The following is a 22,479-nucleotide window of genomic DNA, read 5'->3' as shown; positions in this document are numbered from 1 at the left end:
TTTGTACTAGTGCCCTCTTAATAATGCCAGTTCAGCTTTGGCAAGCCCTCTCTGAATCACTTGAGAATGAATTACAGCATTGTGTTGGGATCTCAATGGCCAAATCACTCCTTAGGAATGAGTGGCCTTGAGCAATTCAGAGACGCAGTCATCTGATTCGTATGATGGCAAATTAGTGAGTCACTGACACTCAACACCTCAACGCTGTTGTAATTGTTGGTTTATACTAAAGCTGATTCATAATATGTACACAGACAGTGTGGGGATGTCTAAAAACACACAACCTCAACCACAAGAAAGAAAAACGAGGACACAATTTGTTTTTTAGACCGGATACACACTGTGTGATCCAAGAGTCTCAATAAAACATTTCTTGGACAATATGTCTTTGTATATGCTGAAAAGATTTTTAAAAAGCTGTTTTTGTGTGTGTGTGTGTGCATTGAAGTGTGGATGTGTGCAAGGGTTTTTTATATCTAATAAAGTGCATTCAGCGAAACAGGAGGAGGCAGGAAATATTGCTGAATGGTAAAGCGGCGCATTTGTGCCAGTTTGCTTCTATGTTTGTTAGATAGAATGAAAGCGAGAGAGGAAGAGACAGGGAGAGAGGCCCATCTGCAGATGCCTTGGGCTGCAAAGGCTTGACTTCATTTTCTTGGACAGACCTAATGGCAGATATTTGCATATCCTATGTACACAAAGTGAGTGGCCAAATATCTTTTCATCCAAACACACACAGCTACTAACCTTGCTACCAGCAGATACGGATCATTTTAAAGGCACCATCCCATATCTACATAATCTTTTTCAATAAAGGCTTGCAAGTCGGATGGAGAATGAATGTAGTTTTAAAACGCAGACCAATAGTCTGTATTTTTTGTTGTTTTCAACAAATCAGTTTTTTAAAAAGCGAACAATGCAATAATGTTATTCTCAGACCTCTGTCTTGTCTACTATTTTGGGCATTTATCCCCATAGATAAATCTTACAGAGTGAGTCACCATAATATAATTAAACTTAGAAGATTCTGTAGTTTTTATAAAATTTATTCAAGAGTAAAAAGTGTATTCAGAGACTACATTATGCTGTAGACATTATGTCCTAGATTTAAATTAGGACCTTGCTACCAGCAGATATGGATCACTTTAAAGGCACCATCTACATAAACTTTTTCAATAAAGGCTTGCAAGTCGTGCAATTCATCAATTAAAATCATTTGTGCAACTGAGCTCATGGCACATAAACACATCAGGCTTTGGCCACCGAGAAAATCTTTTTTAGTGAGATCAATTACTAGGATAATTGCTGATTTTGTTGTTTTCATGTTATTTCTTGATATTTAAGTAAAATCTACAACATCACCAGAATTTCTTTCTAACTCCATCTGCAGACACAGACTATAAGACGTAGTTAAAAGCCCCAGAAAAAACTGGTAAGTAAGCTGTGTAGATAATGTTTTACTTTAATTAGTTCTCTATGATTTAAAAGGTCAAATAAGATCCCATTGTTATATATATGTGATGGGTTGTCTTTAATGATTTATTTAACATTTGTCTTATTTTTGATGCTCATTATTTTATTTAATACTAATAATGCAGACCACAATCTCATAATAATTTATTTTAATTGTTACATTTTTGAATAAAACTAATCTTAGCAAATGCCTTTGAAGGACAAACAGGTGTAACATGTGTTGCTTTCCCCACATCAAACTTGAGCTTTTTTCATGTGAAGGTGGCGATCTCCCTTCCTTTCCTATATATACCACATTGTCTCAAGATCTCCTGACTGAAACATTCTTTATCTTTCGACCCTATGGGACCTTACTGAGAGGTGCATCATCAATGGCAAATAAAACGCAAATCTCTCTCTGTCTTAATTAAAAATCATTATTTACTTTGAGAAATTTTAATTTTCTCTACCTTTGGCCTCTCCCCTACTTTTTTTTTCTCCTTTTCTCCCTATCCCCTTTTGTGTCGGTTAACTGTCAACACCCAGGAAAAGCTGTCATCTCAGCCGTGGCAGTGTGTGTGTGTGTGTGTGTGTGTGTGTGTGTGGTTAAGCTGTCACAGAAAACAAAGCCACAACCTTTGAGGCTGCTAAGCAACAATTCCGCCTGGTAAAGCCTCATCAGGGCACCGTTTAGCAGAGGATTAGGGACTATTACGCACACATAAACACACACAACCAAAATGTAGCCTCATCAACTCATTAATTCAAACCTCATACCAATTTAAGCCTGGTCTAATGTGTGTTTGTGAGATCTGAAGTACACTCGTTTTCCTCCTCTCAATCAAGTTGTCTATGCTGAATCTTCTTCTCAGGGGAATGATGAGGAAAGAATGATGTTAACACAATTTTCTCTTCCTCTCTCTATATGACACACACACACACACACATAGACACACACACGCGCGCAAACACGCACACACTCACACACACACACACACACACACACACACACAAACACAAACACACACACTTACTCTCTCAGTAAGTTTTTCTATCCACCAGTTTTTATGCACACTTTAAATCAGATTTGGACATATATAAACACCATGTATTTGCAAAATAAAGTTGGTTATGTTTTTATGCTTGACCAAGATGAAACTAAATAATGTGTATTGACCCAAACATTTAATAAAGACTGGTCTCGACTGATAGTAGGCTTAATTATTAAACATCATAAATGTCCTAATTTGCCATATTACTTTTTATTAAAATTAATGCCAAATTAACTGGTCTGCAGTTGGTCGGGGATGTTGGTCAGAAGACGTCAAGCAGCAATATAACACTCACCCACCCTAAATACAAAGATCTGTCATACTATTCACAATTGACACATTCTCCTGTCCTCCCATCAGCTCATCAATTCATTAACCCCCCACCTCACTACTGATTTCTGTATAAACACGGCCCTATCCTCTGCACAAAACCCCAAAAATCTGGTCATTCCTATTACTGAAGGAAGCAAAATGTTTTGTTTCATTAAAATTAGATTACTGCAATATTCTGTTTTCAGGCTTGCCTTACATAAGCATAAAAGTGTCCAAATGATTTAAAATTTGGCAGCTACAACCAAATCAGCAATATTTTATTATCGTATTACACCTGCGTCAGCCTCCCTCCACTGGCTTCGACTGTTAGATCAGATTTCAAGGTGCTTTTAATGGCATATACAATTTTAAATGGATTTATTCTCCTAGAACCAAATATCACACTACGACCTCCTCTAGCAGGGCTTTTGACTTGACTTGACTTGTCCAGCAAAGAGAACAGGAATTGGCAGAGGAGAGAAGACGAGTATTTATGTAGCACCTTTAAAAAAAAACACATACAGCACTACGTTTACACATTACAGCGTCCAGCCAAAGTAAAGGACTGAAAAGGTAAATAAAATATCGTACTAAAGTATTAAAGTCAAAGCAATAATAATAGGCAAAAGAAACCACATTTTACAGTCACAATATCCATACTTGAGTAATAGATATAAAACTGCAGTAGAGGCAACAAGAAATTAAAAAACAGACAAATGTGCATTTCAGATAAAAGAATTGGTTCCATCTGTGTGCAATAATATCAAAATACTGCTTCAGTGTGCTTACTGCATCTTAAAGACTTAAGGGATCTCTATGGGCTTTACATTCTTTATCTAAAAATAATTATTGCTCAGCCAAGTATGTGTAAGTATGTACCTATTACAGCCTGTATATAGGAGCAATGTGTCTATATAAGATTTCTGTTGTGGTCTTGTATTTTTTTAACTCTAAAATTAAAGCAACAACCCTCACTGTTTTTGTTGCCAAACACAATATTAATATCTTTTCTTTTTTCTTTTTTCTATGTGTAGTAGATTTAACCACATTCAGATGTTCACTTGCTCTGTTCTGCTCTGTGAGTCTACACAACCCCAATCATGTGATGAACAAGGTAAATAAATCAAGGTGTCATCTGAATACATTTTGTAAATAATTACTTAATTTTTACCAAGAGGAAACAATAATTTTAAAATTTAAATATAATAAATCACAGAGGTGAAAGGTCCCTCTAAAGGTCCCTTTGTGTTTTTATCCATTACGTATTTATTTTGTTATTTTAAGTAAATTTGTTTTTTGTCATGGTGGTCCATCAACATTATAAACACAGGACAAGATCAGTTTACTTCAGTCAAATCTTCATAGTTTATGATTTTAGTACCATCAGAAATGTAGCTGTAGGTGTGTTTGTGTCTGTGCTCTGATCTCAGGATTTGTTTGGCTGGGGGAACCCCTGCTTCTTCTCCAGTGCAGTAAGGTTTTACTAGCCTGTCTATGTTTTACAGAGTTTTTCAAATGAACTGTCCCTGTTTGATCCCGTGTTCAAACTGCCTAGTTGCTCTCCTTTTCTCTGTCTGTCTCTCATATTGTTCGCAGAGCAAACAGTCACAGCTGTGTACCCAGTATTACTGTGGTGTGGATGCAACGATTAACAATGAGACTGAGGGAAACAGGAGGTCTGTCTCTGTGTGTGTGTCAGAAACAGACACAGATAGTTTTTGGGGGGATGCCCACCACATGGTTTCGCCAGATGTGTGTGTCTACATAACCTAATGGGGTCTGGGCTCTGGGGTGTTGGGGGAGGCTGAGACTGTTTGTGCATATGTGTGTAATGTGGAAGGTTAGGGTGGAGGGAGGGGTGCAGTCGCAGGTGTTTTAAATGGGATGGATGTTTAATGGAGGTCGCAGTCCAATTTAAGTGTTTTATATGATGTAAAGTCTATGATGCAAAAAACATTCCTTAATTTTGGAAATTCACTTCATATACAACAAATTTTCTTTTGCAAAGCTTTATCAAACTAAAGCAATGTGGTTTTCATACTGAATAAAATATTCTATTGGTGTAGACCTGAGTACATGTCAGGCAGAATGTGACTTTAAAACCTGCAGTAAAACTAAGTCATGCTTCTGAGTTAGAAAAAAAGGTGTGCAGGTACAGGATATTAGGCAGAAAGAACGTTTCCTTAAACAAAAATTGTAAAACCATAAAGCACTGTATTAAGAGAAGGTCAAACACTGTAAATACTCATATACACATACACAGATTTTCCAAGTTCTGAAAAAGTGAAAACATAATTTTCATAATAGCAGGTTAAGCAAGTGTTCATTTATAGCTGTACTGTCACAAGAACCAAAATCGGTCCAGTTCGCACATACCTTCTGACCTCAATATAACATTCCATTTCAGAGGTTCTCAAGGGTTTCTTGTTGTATTTTCTAAAAATACAAATATATTGCAGGGAGATGTATAAGTAATATTGAATAAACAGCCCTAAATACTATTGGCTCAGCCTCCGTGGTTGTCATGTTCATTCTGAATGACTTCCATACCTCTGACAAATCTTGTAGCCTTGTGGCTCCAATGGCGCCAGCTGTTTTTATTGTCATTTAGCAACATTCTGTGGATTTTCAGAGCTGTGTTTCGTTTCCTGTCTGCTGTGGAGTTCATATTACTGAAGAAAAAACTATTAGAGTGCAATATCATGAATCCTGTTATGCTGAATTAAGTGCGCTTGTTCAGTGAAGATGTTCAGCCAACAAGGGACCCTCTGCTGAACATATCCCTCTGATGGGCTGAGGCTTCCACACTCAGAAACACTCAACACACTCATACACTCAACATGCATATGGGGCACTAATACACACGTGCATGCACACACACAGAGGCCACTTGTCTGCAACAGCTGACCAGAGAGGAGTATATCCAAGTTGTATTTTTACCTCAGCCCACATGCTGAGCGAAATGCCAACTCTTGGCCTTGAGAAACTCACACACACACACACACACACACACACACACACACACACACACACACACACACACACACACACACACACACACGCACCCGCCGTTGCAGAAACACAGACGCATATGCAGACACACCGCCTTAGACACAACAGGTCAAACCCAGCAAACCACCATAGCAGCCGCAGAACATAAACAACTTTCACACACTCTGTGAATCAACTGAGCTTTTTTCAATATTGTTTTAAATAAATATATTCAGCCGCACATATAAATATAAGCAACCATAATTATTCCCAGAGACCACAAACGACTATAACGGGAAGTTAGTTCCCACAGTTACAGCAGCATTGCAACCTAGCCCTACAGTACTGGAAATCCACAGCTTGGTTTACAGTACATACAACCAGCCTGAGAGTGAAGAGAGGAAAGTGTTTGATGGCAACAAACAGTGCTCCACTGGTTTGAATACAAACTGGAACATTCATACTGTGTAAGTGAAACTACTTTCTTCCTGTGAAACATAAAATGTAACATCAGAAGAAGGAAACGTTTCTGTTTCTGCGTTTTGCTGGTTATACCTCCCTTGATGTATCGTGCCCACTTTCTCCTCTCCATCCTCGCACACTTTCACATAGGCACACAAACACACACACATTCCCAGTGGGCAGCAGCTGTTGGAGTGCTAATCTCCATTAGCTACTGAGCTGGCTTCTATGGAAAGGACCATGTAAAATGTGTTCTCTCACTCGTCTCACCCAGTCATCCAAGTAAAACACCATGGCTGCATCAATGAGAAAACCAGATTTTGTTTTTTCCTCTATGACACAGCATCTGTAACATATTTGATCATGGCACTGTAACTCACAGTCAGTAAACTATAGGAGCTAGTAGAGACACACACAGACACACCATTTACCCACAATTCATCTAAATGACATCAAGCCATCTTTTTGTTGCTTGTGCTAATAACAATGTAGAAGGATAGAGTGATGAGAAGAAAAGAGAAATAAAAACAGTACTTACAGTCTATAAAGCTTTGTCGTCCCCAGGAAAAGCAGCTCGGGGAAGACAGCCAGATTATTCCGATTCAGGCGCCTGGTAAAACACAACATAAATTAGGAAATACATTCTACCTAGACACTTCCAGACAGAATAGGTGAAGTGGTTTCATGTGTATAATTAGCTTTTTAATGTGAGATTTGTGCTTCATATCACATTGTGTTATTTTAACTGTAATGTAATTTAGTTCATGTAAAGGATGTACAGAAGAATACAGAGACTGATGGAGACACCTTAAAACACATATTCATACATGTTCACGGACAGGTAAACAAACTCTGGGTTACCCCAGATTTAGGGGTAAAACATGGCTGCCACACAAATAGTGAAATCAAAAAGGATGCAGGGAAGGCAGGGGGAGGAAGACGAGAGAAGGGGTTCAGAGGAAGGAGGGGGTAGAACTTTTTTAACCACAAAGGCAGAGGAAAGGAGATGATGTGGGAAAAACAAACAGGCAGTCTGGCCGGGCTACCGAATGTGTGAAAAGGACCCCACTGAGTAAACAAAGCCCTCACAGGGGAAGAACTCACAACAACTCATCATCACACACACATACACACACACACACACACACACACAGACACACACACAAACAGAGGAGTTGAGAGAGCTCGGGTGAGTTTAATAATCTGGGTGCGATCATTTAACCCTGGTTGAGTGGAGTGAAGAGGTTTGTGTTCTGGTGTGTGTTGGTGTGTGTGTGTGTGTGTACGGCTGTGCCTTGATTGTGAATCAGAGGAGAGTGAGGCAACTGAGTGACACAATGAGAGAAAGCTGCTGAAACAGTTTAACCCTGACACACACACACACAGAGACTGATGCTGTGCTGGCTGCAATTGCAGAAGAACGAAGACAGGGAAGAAGAAAATGAGTGATTGAGGCAAGAGAGGAAGGGAGAAATGAAGAAGGTCTAAATAACAATATACGTTTTATATGATTTACTTACATAAACACACATTAATCGCAGAGGCGCCACAAACTACTCAAACAAAACCTTAAAAATTCACTCCATTCAAAACCCCAAAGACCTCTCTTTAACTCTCTCAATGACTTTTTCCTCTTAACCCTCATCCTTCACCTCTTTGTGCTTCACCATAACCTGCTGTGGACTATCCCTAAAATGACGTCATCCTTATGTAGCCGTCTTCCACCCACAAGTGCAACATATGAATGTGCTCGCGCACATGCACACACATTCACACTCCACAGTTACGTCAGAGGCTGCTTAAATATTTAACATCCCACAAAAACGATGTTTCTGAATTATTCACTTCTCTTCTGTTAGCGCCGGCTCAGGCAGCTAAGAGCCCCACGTGGTCATGTGGAGAGGCCCACTCCCCCAGCAGGTCCTGCCCAGCTATGAGCACCCGTTAGTGGGCCAGACCTCCCTCGGGAGGGTGCATGGACTGGTCCTGGAGGTGGGGTGGAAGGAAGGAGCACAGAGAGGGGGTATGAGATCATCCTCTTAAAATAGATGAAGTGCCGTCAGACTAGGAGACTCAGAAAATGAAGTAAAACCTGCCTGATTCCTCTAAGGCATCAATGAATTCAAATGCTCTTTATTAATTTTATAGCTTAGATGTGTGATTATCTTTTTAAGCTTCTCAAATCTATCTCTATTTTTTTATGTGCATAATCCAAAGTAACATCAGAGAGGTTGTTTATTAAGGAAATTTCCAAATGTCCACTGCGGTCATTTTCACTGTGTCACAAACTATTTGTTATACTGTTTTTCTTGTGCCTGCTCCTGTAGCTTACTGGTTTACATAATAACATTGATGTTGAAAACAACTCTGCAAATAATAAATCCAATCACAATAGAGAGAGTGTATTTGTGTGCATTAGACGTAGAAATTATGAACTACTTGAGTGAATTGAATCAATATGTAAGTGTCTGGATTATGTTTTTATTAATAATGCTGGACAATGTGTTTTTGCGAGGATGGTTAATTTATATGCATGTGCACATGGCTTACTATACTATTGCTCAACAGGTGTCAGTGGGGGTAACGGCGATGTAGCAAGAAATGCAATAATTAACCACATTTGTTAGATCTTTAGGATAAAAAAATGCATTTACAAAACACTGAGCATAAATATAGTTTTTGTTTGTTTACAGAAATCCTCCACGGGAGACATTCAATATATCACATATCATTATGCAATGAAATTCATTGCTGATTTTTTTCTTCAGTTTGTACATTTAGTCTGTCCCTTTTCCAACTGTTATGTTCAGTTAAATGCAAAACTGGCCTATGCAACATGCTGTACTGGTCAAGATTTACTGGTAACAGCTCATCAGCCAAATATCTGGAATAGAGCGATCAACTCAGTTTTGCATCTTTATGGTTTTTTATAAAGCTAGTAGAGGCACTCTCGGTCACCAGTGAGGGGAGCTCCAATGTTAGAAGCTACTGATCCTTCAGTACCAATGACCAGTATTTTCAGTTCAGTTTAAAGATTTATGGTTAAAGATTTTTTCATTTACTGAACATCTCAAGCAGCATTAAAGAGTACCAGCTTCTTCCGAACTTACAGTAAATCATCGAGTCACTTCTAGTGGTTTAGTGGTGTGTTTCTGCTCCTCAGAGAACATATCTTTCAAAGCCTTGAGCATGTGTGTTTGTGTGTGTGTATCCACTGTAAACAGGCTCAGAATATTTCAGCAGTCATGTCTCATTAGTCAAAGTCTGGCTGAAAGTGAATGAAGACTGATCAGCCAATAAACTTAGGTGTGAGTGTCACTTCAACAAGCTAAGGTCGCAGTGCAGTGTGGCGATAATCCCTGTAGTCATAAACAGATGCTAGAGAAGTACAAACCACACAGTAAACACACACTCATTTCTGCAAACATGATGTGTGCCAAATCTTTGCACATACAACAGATACACATACGCACACAGACACGCACACACACACAGAGTTTCCTAACACCCAAGAGCCTCATAAGCCTCATTACTTGCAGGCTCTCACTGGGAAGGAAATAATAAACCACCTCAGAAACCAATTATTACACCAACAATGTTGCTACTCCCATAATACTGGACGTATTTTGTACTAACAACCACTCATGCAAGCAAACACTATTAGTAGTAGTACCAACACAAATCCTGTGGACATTTACGTGACCCAAAGTCTTAAGTCACATAAACACTTTAAACTGACCAGTGTGTGCATGTTTATATTTATAGTCCGATAGTTCATATGTTTGGTTCATTGCTAGTGCATCTGAAGTGAACCAATCCCCATGATCTGTTTACACACTCTAATCTGATCTGTTATTTAAACACTAATGACAGATACCATCTCTGCCCTGAAACACAGCAATGCAGAAATCCAGTCTTCTTGCCTGACCTGTACATTCCTTTGCTATCACCAACGATCATTCAAATTCAGCTGTACTGGAGGGCTTTTTGCCCAAACTTTGATCCATTGGGTGTTTAGCCAATATTATAACAAATGTTGGCTGCAATACAATCACGCAGAGACCCTGGAAAATCTATCACGAATTACTTTTTCCACAGAACTGCTGTAGTGAAAATGTTTTTGTCTGTGTCTTCACAGTGCAGATAATTTCAAGCTCTGCTGTTCAAAAAAAAAAAGAAAAAGTAAAACATTTGAAACTTTGCCCCAAAATGGTTAGTGAGAACAACATTATCACACACAGGCTTTAAAACTAATAATTTAGCACTAATCCAGGGATTTTCTTTGAAATCCATGTTCCACTTTCTTGGAAAACTATTACAATTATCCTCCATTATTCAGATTGCCCACATATTACAACATAATAACTTGGTTTAAGGTTTCATTATCCAGTTTGTAGTAAGTGTTGATAGACACATCTCGCTACCTGTAATCAGTTTTTACAATTATTTATTGCTGTTAAAATTCTCTTTGACACTTTGATCACTCAATTACTGGCTAATTATCTAAGGCTTTATCTCACTGCCCTTTTCTGAAATAACTGTTGCAATTCCCATAAGTACTCTTTCTTTTCTCTTTGCATGTCTGTGGCTGTTATCACTTTCAATCTCAGAGTCTTTGAATTGAACCAGGACTATAAACCAGTCAAATGTGAGAGGAGGATAAGAAGACTGGGAACCTCTCGTTTTTTGCACCCACAGGTAGAGAGAAAAGAATGTATGACATTCCTATATGCACAGGACAATAGAGAGAGGAGAGCGAGAGAGAATGAGATAAGTGGGTATGGAAGAAAAACATGAGGAGAGGTTGAAGAATGAATGAAAGAAAGACAGGAGGCGTGAGTGGATTTAAGGAGGGGGGCAAAATCAAGATAAAACCTCTACTGACAGCAGCCTTGCGTGAGTGAATGCGCATGCATGGCTATATCCATACTCATGTAAGTTTTTATGCATGTGCATGTGTGTTGTGACATGCCTATCTACTCCACACCTCCATCTACCCCTCCCTAATACCCCCTAGCTACTGCCCCACACCTGACCCCGCCTTGCCCAGCCCCGCAGGGCTCTTTGCAAAAAAGGATGAGAAGGGGAACCGTTTTCCACCCCTGTGGTGGGCAGTCAATGTGGATCCGTCAGCCCAGCTTAGGGCCCTCTCCTTTGGGCAGTGGTGCCCAGCAGGCCCCCTCCAGACCCCCAGAGGATGGAGGCCTTTGAAATGAGCCCCCAGACTTCAGACTCCGGAGACATGCCTTTGTCCGAGGGCTGTGGGGGAGTGGGGGCGTTGATGACTGACTCCATCATTGTGTTTTTGAACATGCCACGCCAGAGTCGCTGAGTTACAGTTAAAAACCCTGGTGAGGACATCAGAGAACGGCCATGTTGTGTCATAAAGTTAACTACTGTCAAAGGTGTTTGTTCCCATCAAAGACAATACAGCGCAAAGATGATGACAAAATGAGCATGTAAACTGTATCTGCAAGTATGAGTTGAAGCCTTTTTTGCTTGCACTGTATGTGTGAGATTGTATTTACAGGCATTTGTCTGTAGAGAGGGTAATCACTATCACAATTTATTTGTCAAAGCAGGAGCAATCACAGCTAAATATTGCCCACTTCATCTACGGCTTCAGGCAGGAACTCTCATTGGATATGCGAGAAACCCCAATAGATTCCCATAGTGGTCCATAAGAGGGTCTCTTTCTGTCATCAAAGAGCAGCAGTATTGCAGCAGAGAGCAGAGAAAAACAAGGCGTAACACGACTTAGACCAAAGCAGCTGAGGAATCACGATATGTCATCCCAGTGACTCCTGAAGAAGTTACCCAAAACAGCTATCAACCACATTTCTCCTTTGAGTCACTGCTGTGTGCATGTTTGCTGGTGAATGTCTCTTGTGCGTATACATGTCTTTTGTGTATCTATTGTTAATGTTTGTGTAAGCAGTCAAGATCTTTATTTTGCATCTTTAATTAAAAGCTTGTCTCTAAACTTCCTCGACTCTGTCAGTCTGCTGCATTCCTGTGTCTCAGTCAGGCCACATAACACACAATCATACACATATGTGGACAGCTCGTGCAAAGTTAACAGTCGACACAATGGACATATCACCAGTCAGAGGTCCACATCCCCCTTTGGTGTTGCTCTTTCTCAGACTACCAAGACCTAACTATGCCATATCTGCCTCAGGGTTAGATGCTGAATACCAGTGATTCCAGGCCAGAGCCGTAACACCCTTTGGACTCTCAGTTGCTTTGTGTGACTCAATCTCAAAACTTTCCGCTTGGAAGCCTCACATTGGGATAGTCAGAAAACATTATTATAAAAACATAGAGAGGTGAGAATTGTAAGGAAAGGAATCCATAAATCTATGTAAATCTCATTGTTCCACAAATGCTTCCATTCAAAACACAAGGGATCATTGAGAGGAATGACAAGTGTGAAAATGATTGAATGTGTACAGCAACGTTTGGACAGACATGTCAGATAAATGTCTTCTTAACCCAATATTACAAAGTGTGACTCAGAGTAAACCTGCAAGATTTGTGTAATGCACCATGTGTTTGTGCTTTTAAAAAGTGTTCTCTACCACGACCATAATGGAAAAGAAAATGAGAGAACATCTCTTATAGACGAACAGGGTTCATTCCTCCAATAGAGGAAGTACAAAAGCATCTTGTGGTGGTCCTGTACCCTACTGAGACACTGTGTTGGTTCTTGTCTTTTATTTTCCATGCATGCGTATATACATGTCTTTTTCTTCATCCTTGATGTATTAACACAGAAAATGGCAACACTGAAATGTTACTCACAGTCTCTCCAGCTCCTTCAGGTCCTGGAAGGCTCCTCTCTCAATGGTGGTGATTTTGTTCTCCATTAGCTGCCTGAAAGTAAAACACCAGGAGAGAGTGAAACTATTGGACAGAACAAAAGAGAAGAAGCAGAAGAGAGAGTGATAGAGGGACACAGAGCGTGAGAGCTGAAAGGCTGATTTGTGTGTCTAAACTCTGAGAGGCCAAAGAATAAGAGAAAGATGGCTGGATTGGGCGACAGATAAGAGAAAAAAGAGGAAGAGAGGGTGAAGGAGACAGTGAGATAGGGCACAAGAGGGGCAAAGAGGCTGACAATGGAGAGGAGATGGAAGGAGAGATGGAGAAGAAACGTGGCAGTGGATGACGAAAAACAGATTGGTGGAGACGGAAAGTGATAGAATGTTGAAACAGCAAGAGAGAGAGAGAGAAGACAATCAGCAGCAGGTCGATAGAGGCCCAGAATTGACTTTAAAACTGGCCCATCAGTTGGACAGCAACTCATCTATCATCCAATTTACTCTCTATCTAACCGCATAGCTGTGACTACTCATTCACTTACACTAGCACAGCTCTACCCGGAACAGTGTGCTGACCAAACCACACACACACACACACACACACACATATTTTTATGGGCAATATGCAGTGAGCTCATGATTAACAGGAAGTTGCAAACAAATGAGGTGATACATTGAAATTCAGGCTGCAATAAATAGTTTCCATTACTGATTCATCTGCTTCAGTCTATTAACTGTTAAAAAAAATACACAATTCCTACTGACATGAGAGAGTTCTTTAAAATGCTTGTTTAGACCAATCAATCAATCAAAACCCACTGAGTATCATATGACAAAGAGGCTGCATGTCCTCACATATGAGTGGCTGTCGATTTAGTACATCTTTGTCTAAACAAATTATGACTTTATTATCAGGAGCATTTGTCACTTAATTTGTTTTGTTCTTTTTTAATGATGTTTTACTAATTGGCTAAGTGTTGGACAGTTATCAGAATTTTAAAGGCCAGTGTGTGTGTGTGAGTGCACTCAGGTAGATGTGAGCACAAAGGAAACAGCTATGGTATGAAGACTGGAGCACCACATACACACCACCCTCACATGTACCCAATTAAGGAGATAATCTCTGGAGGAATTCCAACAATGTGTATTCCCTGCCATTCACTTTTACAGACTGAATAACAGACACACACACACACAATGGGCAGATTCTGGCCTAGTCTTGGTTCAGGGGAACTTTTACCTTGGATTCATCCCAGGTAGGAAACCTGTTCTTACTTGACTCTTCTTTCCTTTCCTTTACTTCCACCCTTCCCTCCCTTCCAGCTGCATTCCTCCCTCCGCAGTTACACCTAATGACCGCTATCTCTTTCCCTCTTCGCCCTCCATCACTTCCTCGCCAGCGTGTTAATCACTCCACCACATGGGCCCCGGGGCCCAGTGGTTAAAATAAGCCCCTCCTGACACTTCCACTGGCAGATTAACGCGACAGCATTAACAGGTGCTATTCTGTTTAGACACACACACACACACACACACACACACACACACACACACACACACACACACACACACACACACACCTACACACACACACACACACACACACACACACACACACACACACACACAAACAAACACAGACAGGCTCAATTCTAACAAACCACCGCTTCCCACGACTAGACGGTGCAGTGCTGCATGCGGCAGCTTCAGAGCTGGATGTCTGATGGTGAACTATTAAATCGGTGTATTGGTATTTGTATGAAGGTTGTTGGAAATGCAACGTGCACCTTGTCAAAACTGCTCGTGAGGGTATATTGTTTGCCCTTGTGTCTGCAAAATGGAAATACAAAAGAGTAGGGCAATAAATAAGAAAAAAAAAGCCACTTACAACACTCGCAGATGCCTCAGTCCCGCAAAATCCGCCTTTGTGATTTTAGTGAGGTTGTTTGCATTCAGATCCCTGGACAGAGAAATGGGTAAACAATGAATTGTTACTACATGGGGTCTGATATGTTAATAAACCAAAGCAAGTGAGCACGTCTGTTGAAACTTGGCTAATGCAGACATTTGCACTGTGCTGGGCATTTTTAAAATTTCATCAAGGGGTCTTTGTCTAATAAAATACAGTCCGTTTAACTGAAAGCCCACTTGTCCAAATCCGTTTTTGATTAACTTGCTGGTCTCCAGACAAACCGATGTGGTCTTTGGAGGCTGTGCTAATGCAACAGTGCGAAACCATCAACACAACCACATCACAGCCCCTAACTTCTGCAGTAACATGTCCTCACATTAAACACGCGCAATAGTCGGTGATTTACTGATTTTCAGGGAAAGCTACATTTCACTTGGATTCAGCTGCGCTCACGTTAAAAGCGTGATCCTGAGGTCTAGCTTTTGACAGATATGAAGCTCCGTGCCTTAAGATGTTTTCTGCCAATTGGGAAAATCGGGCAAAATAAACTAAATAGTGCTAAATACTGTTTTAGACGTTTGACGATTTTCAAAACGTCAGTGGCAAAATCTGGTAGGGAATGAAAAACGACAAGTGCAATAAATTTTACCGTAAACTCTTACTACTCCCCTACGGAAGAATCGCAGCTTTATTATAATGCAGATAAAATAACCAAGTAGAACATGGTCAGTGCGCACTTGTTTTTCGGCAACACAAAGAAACTGATCATATTCTAGGGATTTCCCTTCAAGTGTGTCCAAATTGTCATGTGGACATTTAATCCAAACTGCGCCTTATGAGCTGCGTCCCCTCGGTACTTACAGTCTCTCGGTGTTGCGGGGTATGTTCCTGGGCACGCTGCGGAGCCCTTGGCCGTGACAGTCCACTGTAGTCCCGGTGCAGGAGCACTGGGCCGGGCAGGGCTGGCCCGTCGCTTCGCTGGCCAGGACCAGAACGGCCGCCAGCAGCCCCAGCGCAGTCACCGGGGAGCGGCCGGGGCCAACGGGGCTCAGAGCTCCCACCATCACTGCGGCAAGTGGGGGCCGGTGTGAGACCCACAGAATACTGAGAAAATGCAAAGGCGTTAAAAAATAAAAAACCTTAAATCCCTAACAGAGCTCAACAAACTCTGCACGCAATGGGATGGCGTGCTCCTTTTCGCTGCCCTCCCTTTTTAAACGTGCGATTCAGAAAAAAAAAATGTTCCGAATTTACATTTGGGTTTTCTTAGACAGGTTTCGATGTGTGAAGGCTGTGATCTGGGAGTTTGGTTCCACTGGTCAAGGATAGGGGAGGTCGTCGAGGCGGTGGACCGGCTCTCTGGCTGCGCTACAGCGGCGCAAACTTCCACATGTCCGCGGCATGCGGTGCCCAGTTTCCCCTGGTGTGTTTTATGTATGTAAATATGTATGTGTGGAACCAAGCCAGTAAAATCTCGATCCTTGACCTGATCCAGAGAAATACACTCACACACACACTTTAGCGCATACAGACACACTTCAGGTGAGGCTATCTTGGTTATTAATTCACAACACGCGTCCGGCGAGGCAGCAACGGCAGCGCTCCGTTGTCCCACAGGCTCGGCAGAGGTCAACGTGATGGAAAAATATTGATTCCGATCATATATCAATAGCCGGTGAGTGGCAAGAGTGTAGGCAGTGTGAGAGAAGGAAAAAGCCCCGTGAAAGACCAGCGCGCAATACTATAATCCAACTCTGTGTGGTGCGTCAAGCGCTGCTCCCGAGTGTGTGATGGGGGGGAGGAGGAGGAGAGAGTAAGCGAGAGAGGGAGGGAGAGAGAGGGAGGAAGGTAGAGAGAGAGAGAGACGGGAGCAGGCACGTCTGCCACTGCGTCTGTCAGAGCTACTGTCTCTCTTTCTGTGCCTTACACACATGAACGCAAACATGCGTTTTAGCGTTTTATCATGTAGCAGCAGGTTTCCAACTGGCTGACAGTCAAACAGCAACAGTTTGACCTCGGAAGGGCAGTCTCATCTCACTGCAGTGTCCAGGTCACCTGATCCTTACTTATCTGGCCTCAGGAAGGCGACAGAGCTTCTCGGCAAATCTAATGTGGGTAAAATGGTGAAAACCCATCTGTTTCTTGAATTGTCATGGCTGAGCGAAGTGCTGTAATTAAGATGCACTGTTGGTCTTTTGCAGAGGACACTTCCAAGATACCTGTCCCATAATGGACACACACTTACCAAGGGTCTAACACACTATAACTTAACTTCCATATCCAAAGGTACTGCAAAGGGCGAAGACTCCAATCTTTAATAGTAAAGGCAGTGGCGGAGTCAGACAGGGACAAAATATTAAATGGCACCTGTTGTTAGCAGACAACAACTTACATGATCTGTCAAAGGTTACATCACTGTATCATGTTTACTTTACTGTAAACTATTTTTTCATAAATTAAATGACAGGATTTATTGAAAATTAAAGCGTTTGCTAATCTGTGGAGACTTTGCATCTTCCAAACTCTACGGAAGTCATTTCAAACTTCTTCTCTCTCTGTTGCTCTTTTTAACAAATGCTGATGTTTCACTGATTCATTTTACTGAACTGACAGTAAAAATCTTTAGTATGTGTTCAGCACTTATTGGTTACTGTGACATCTGGAATAAATATGAATGATATTACCTCTGAAACTGAATATGAAAAATGATATTAATTCATGGGACCAGTCATAAGACTTCTGAATTTGTATTTTGCCAGAATAAACAAAGTTGCCTTATAGTAACATGATTCTTAATTCACTGCAGCTTTCACAAACTTTGATATTTAATTATACATGAAAAAAAATTTTTGGCTCATCAGCAGCACCAATAAACATGTGCAAGCACCGTCCCAGAGATTGACAAGCTGTCACTCAGCACTTTTTACATAAAGGCTGTTTAAGACGGACACTGTTCTGCAATAACAATATTCATTTTTATATTCTCGAAGACCCACAGTTAAAAAAGGCTTTGGTTCCTTCCATGTTCTGCATGTTATGTCCCAGCATGTGTTCTATGTCTTGCTTTTTAGTTGTCAAAGGTATTTTATGAACAATCAGACTGGCTACTAAACTCCATTGCTTAGTGGGATTACATTATTAAATTACATGCACATTAGGAATATTACAGTGACTCTTCATTAGAGATCAATGACAAACATTTTTCAGAGAAGACAGATGACAAGTCCTTGGTGTGACAGTCTCCCTCTCTCTGTCACTGTCACTCTCAATCCTTCTTTGGTTCCCAAAACAGAATACAAACAGTGCTGTGTGACTGTAATGCTGATGTGTACTCTGTGTGTGTGTTTGTGTGCGTGTGTGCGTATGTGTGTGTATCTTTATACTGTTTCTCCTCTCTCTTGCATTACCAATCCTACCCCATACACAAACACATGTTTTGTTTTGTTTTTTGTGCAGAGGGATAGAAGGATTATAATGTGTCTTAACAAAGGGGAGGCAGCAGAAGCACAACAGACGTGTGGAGGAGACAGACGAGGAGTAGAATGAGGGGAAGGGCAGAGACTAGTATTTGATGGTGGTGCATCATAAAGTGAGAGGAGAGAAAAAAAATGGGGGGGGAAAGGAATCAGAGGGGAGGAGATGGATTTTGACCCCTGTCTCCTGCAATACAATGCAGCTTTAGGGCATTCGGCCTGTTTAGACGCAGTCTGACCCGCATGCCCCTCACACACAACACACACATATGCATACACCCAAATGACTACCTCAGATTGCAGATTACATCTAAAGCCTGGACAGGGCTGCAAAATTGTTCAACTCTTAGCCGAAAACAGTGGTGCAGACTCATTTCTGTAACTGATAGCACAAATAATACATTTTGTCAGTCTTTGTTTTTTTCCCAATTTGTACAGAACATCTCAGTACTTTACTGTGATTGAATGACAAAGCACTCCCGTTACTTTTATTTGTATCACCACAAATTATTAAAAGCTTTAATATCTGTCAGATAAGGACTTTGAACCAAACAAACATAAAATCTATCTTCCTGGGTGGAATAATGTTTATGCAAAGTAATAAAAATTACTATGTGGGGAAAACAAAGGGAATTTTTTGCACAGAGAAATCCAATAAGACGTAAGTGTTCCAGCCTTCCAAGCCACATTGTACAAAAACTACAGATTATATAATAGTCACAATGATAAAAAATAAATGAATACTGTAGTACATTCAGGGAACAGATAAGAGTGGTGTACTTCAAGCTTTAACTAGCTTTAAAATAGCTCCCCGTTGGACACACAAGAACACCTGCACGTCAGCAATGAGACCTCCACTGTCAAATTTAAAAACTTACCTACAGTGGAGAGGGTTTATAAATCACAAAGTGGTTAGATGTGTATCCTTATATTAAATCTGTGCCTTGATAAAATCTTGTTTTCTATTTGAATTATGGATAATATGCTAAATAAATAATGCAACTGGTAACTATTTACAGTAAAGCTGGAATATTTACACATAATCCCCAACAACAAGTAAAAATAACCTAAGTCACTGTTGTTGTTATGAAGTGAAAACTTTATTAACCCTCCATGAACAAAGAGCTATTATTTTTCTGAACTCAGGAAGTTAGTTACTTAGTTCATTGTCAAGTGGAGATGAGTGAAACTTGACAAACTTGATTTCCATTTCCCAGAAGTAGAGAATGGATGATAACCTTCACCACAATGCCTAATTGTTTGTTTTATCACAGCTTGGGATAAAAAATAAATGCAACAAGTGATTTTAATTACATAACTGAGTTGGAAAGCATTATCTTTAGCCCGTCTCTATCTTTTGTACAAAGACATGAAACACAGTACAAATTAAAATGAGTGACTATGAGTACTTTTTTTAATTGTACAAATAAGAAATATTTGGTTTTATTTAAATGATCCAGTGTCACAGTTGATCAAATTAATTATAACATAAAGATTTTCACCTAATTACAGCTTCCTGCACAAAAAACTACAAACATGCAGTAATTATGAAGTCATATTTTATACCTCGTTCACAAAATTTCAGCTCAAGCTAAAGCATAACATATCCTGTGATGCTGGACTTGGCAGGTTATGAGCTGCTAATGAGAAGTGAATCTGTGTGTTTGTGTTATCTTTGGTTTATGACTATGCAGTAAGGCTAAAGGAGTGTTTGTGTGGGAGTGTTTGTGTGTGTGTGTGTGTGTGTGTGTGTGTGCGTGCGTGTGTGTGTGTGTGTGTGTGTGTGTGTGTGTGTGTGTGTGTGTGTGAGTGTGTAGAGGTCAGTTCAGACACCTGGCCTCTGGACAGCTGCTACTGAGGCACATGCTGCTCAGCGCTCATCCTACTGCATACAAACACACACACACATCCAGTTTGCAGATATTCAATTATGCACATACACACAGCAACAGCATTTCAAACTGTTTATTATTATGCAATAATGACACACAGTAAATAAAACTACTGTGACTTTGTCTTCATCAGATCCATGTTGTTTGTTGTGTGTGTGTGTCTGTGTGTGTGTGTGGTGCGTGTGTGTTGCCTCATAATCACATCATTAAAAACCAATGATGTTTGTGTTTGGACTGGCACTGTCAACACAGGGGCTGGTTACACAGCTGCACTGAGCCACACACACACATACACACACACACACACACACACACACATACATAGGGATGAACACACAGTGCCACACCAAAACACACAAACAGCAACATTAAAAAAACTAAAAGTCCTCCTTCTGTCTCGGATTCCATTCACTCCTGGCTGCCAGTTTCGTGCTGATTGGTTTGTCCTTGGAGTGTATTGAAAATGAATTGAGGCCCTGAGGTGTGTAAGTGGCTGGTTACCTTTGTTGTGATGGGACTGAGAGGCTGTTGCTGTCTCACACACCCAACCGCCAAAGCCCCGGGAAATGCTGAGACAGTGAATAGGATCTCATGAAGTGAGTGGTATGTTGAAAACTCTCCATTCGTCTGGCGCTGCAGAAAGGTGTGTTTGGTTTCATGTGTCAGGTGTGTTTGCAAGAGAAAATAATTCATCATTATATGAAAGACAAAGAAGCAGAAGTGGTCCAAAAGTAAAGCAGGGCTAAAAATAACATAATTATATAAATTACCAAATTATTTGAAAATTACTAAATAAAGGGATTAAGATTAAGAATAAGATCGAGGGATTTGAGTTCATGATCATTAGATTACAGTAATTTAGCAGGCAACTTTTTCTAGAGATGAAGTATATTTGAAAAAAGTTTGTCCGGACTTGTTAACTGGCTGAAGTATTATTCTGAAAGGCCACAATAGAAATTGTAACGAGCCCCTTTTCAAATGGGCAGAATAGGGAATTATTTTAGCACGACTCCCTCACAGATGTTTCAGTTGTTGCTCTGCTCACTTCCTCGCCTGAGTGAGTGAGCATGATGCCAGACATTCCCCTAAGAGGTTTTAAGGAAGGGACAGAGTTCTCACAAGTACAAAGTACTTTAAAACATACTGATGCCATTGTGCAGTTTTGTATTTCATCCCACCCCACACACACAAGTGATCACTATAACTTCAGTGTCCTGCTCATCAACTCTGTTAGCTAAAAATTGTGTTTCTAAACAACTCAACTACAATCACGTTTGTGTAGGGAATGTAACTGCTACCAGCTAACATTTTCTCCCAGCAAATTAAGAATATGCTGACAATTAACATAAATAACTAAAGTTGAAAATAGGCTACTCAACATATGACTGACCTACTAAATAAATGTTAACACAAAAAAGGTTACTTCACACAATTTTACTAAAATTTTAACAAAACCATAATCTTCCTCTAACCTTAACCAAGGAAATTTTGTTTCCTGTACCTAAACACAAATGGAAATTTGGAGTTGATCTTGAACCTGTGATCTCACAGTCCTGCATTTCCAGCACAAATACATTCCCCACAAAAACACAAATGGTATTAGCAGTTTAGTTCGATAGGAACCAAATTTTTAGGAGACAGGGTTGTCTGGTGAAAGAAGGTTTGTACTAATTGTGCATTGAATAGCACGTTACACTTCTATTGGGGTGAATCTTCTTGAATGTGTGAAATTCTGTTAAACCCGATCTCATCCTATACAGGATCTAGTATAGTATACTAAAGTATTTATCTCCTGGCTGTATCTCTACTGTACAGCAAAACATATATAAAAAACAAACAAAACAATTATGTTAAGCTGCCAGTGGAAGCATTTGTCCCTGTGTGCTGTATCTATGTTGAAGCAGGTAGGTTTGGCTGATTTGTTTAGCAATGAAAGAGGAATGTATCCAACCAGACATGATAGTCTTGTATATTTCCCCTCTTGGTGTAACAATAGAGTCTCAGCCGCTCTAATCCTTTTACACAATTATCCCTTAGTGTTTGTGTGTTTAAGAGCAGCTACTCTGACTGTGGCTTTTCCATGAACGTGAACCAAAACAACTCAACCGCCAT

At 40.4% G+C, this 22,479-nt stretch overlaps 1 protein-coding gene across 5 annotated transcripts in view; it reads right to left on the bottom strand.

The window, feature by feature from the left end:
- The window catches only part of slit2 (slit homolog 2 (Drosophila)), a 96,991-nt gene extending 80,201 nt beyond the window's left edge, over positions 1-16,790 (bottom strand). For 4 of the 5 annotated variants that reach the window (XM_067498866.1, XM_067498865.1, XM_067498868.1 and 1 more), the window contains exons 1-4: positions 15,864-16,790; positions 14,979-15,050; positions 13,074-13,145; positions 6,808-6,879 (exon numbers count right to left, since the gene is read on the bottom strand). In XM_067498866.1, coding sequence (XP_067354967.1) covers positions 6,808-6,879; positions 13,074-13,145; positions 14,979-15,050; positions 15,864-16,066 — 419 coding nt within the window. In that variant the 5' untranslated portion in view covers positions 16,067-16,790. The remainder of the gene's footprint in view (positions 1-6,807; positions 6,880-13,073; positions 13,146-14,978; positions 15,051-15,863) is intronic. The other variant, XM_067498864.1, reaches the window with a different exon arrangement.
- Positions 16,791-22,479: the final 5,689 nt, after the last annotated feature.

Source organism: Channa argus, chromosome 3, assembly GCF_033026475.1.
Source record: "Channa argus isolate prfri chromosome 3, Channa argus male v1.0, whole genome shotgun sequence".
NCBI lineage: Eukaryota > Metazoa > Chordata > Actinopteri > Anabantiformes > Channidae > Channa > Channa argus.
Note: the sequence above shows the minus strand (reverse complement) of the source record. Positions and strands in the feature narration are given on the sequence as shown.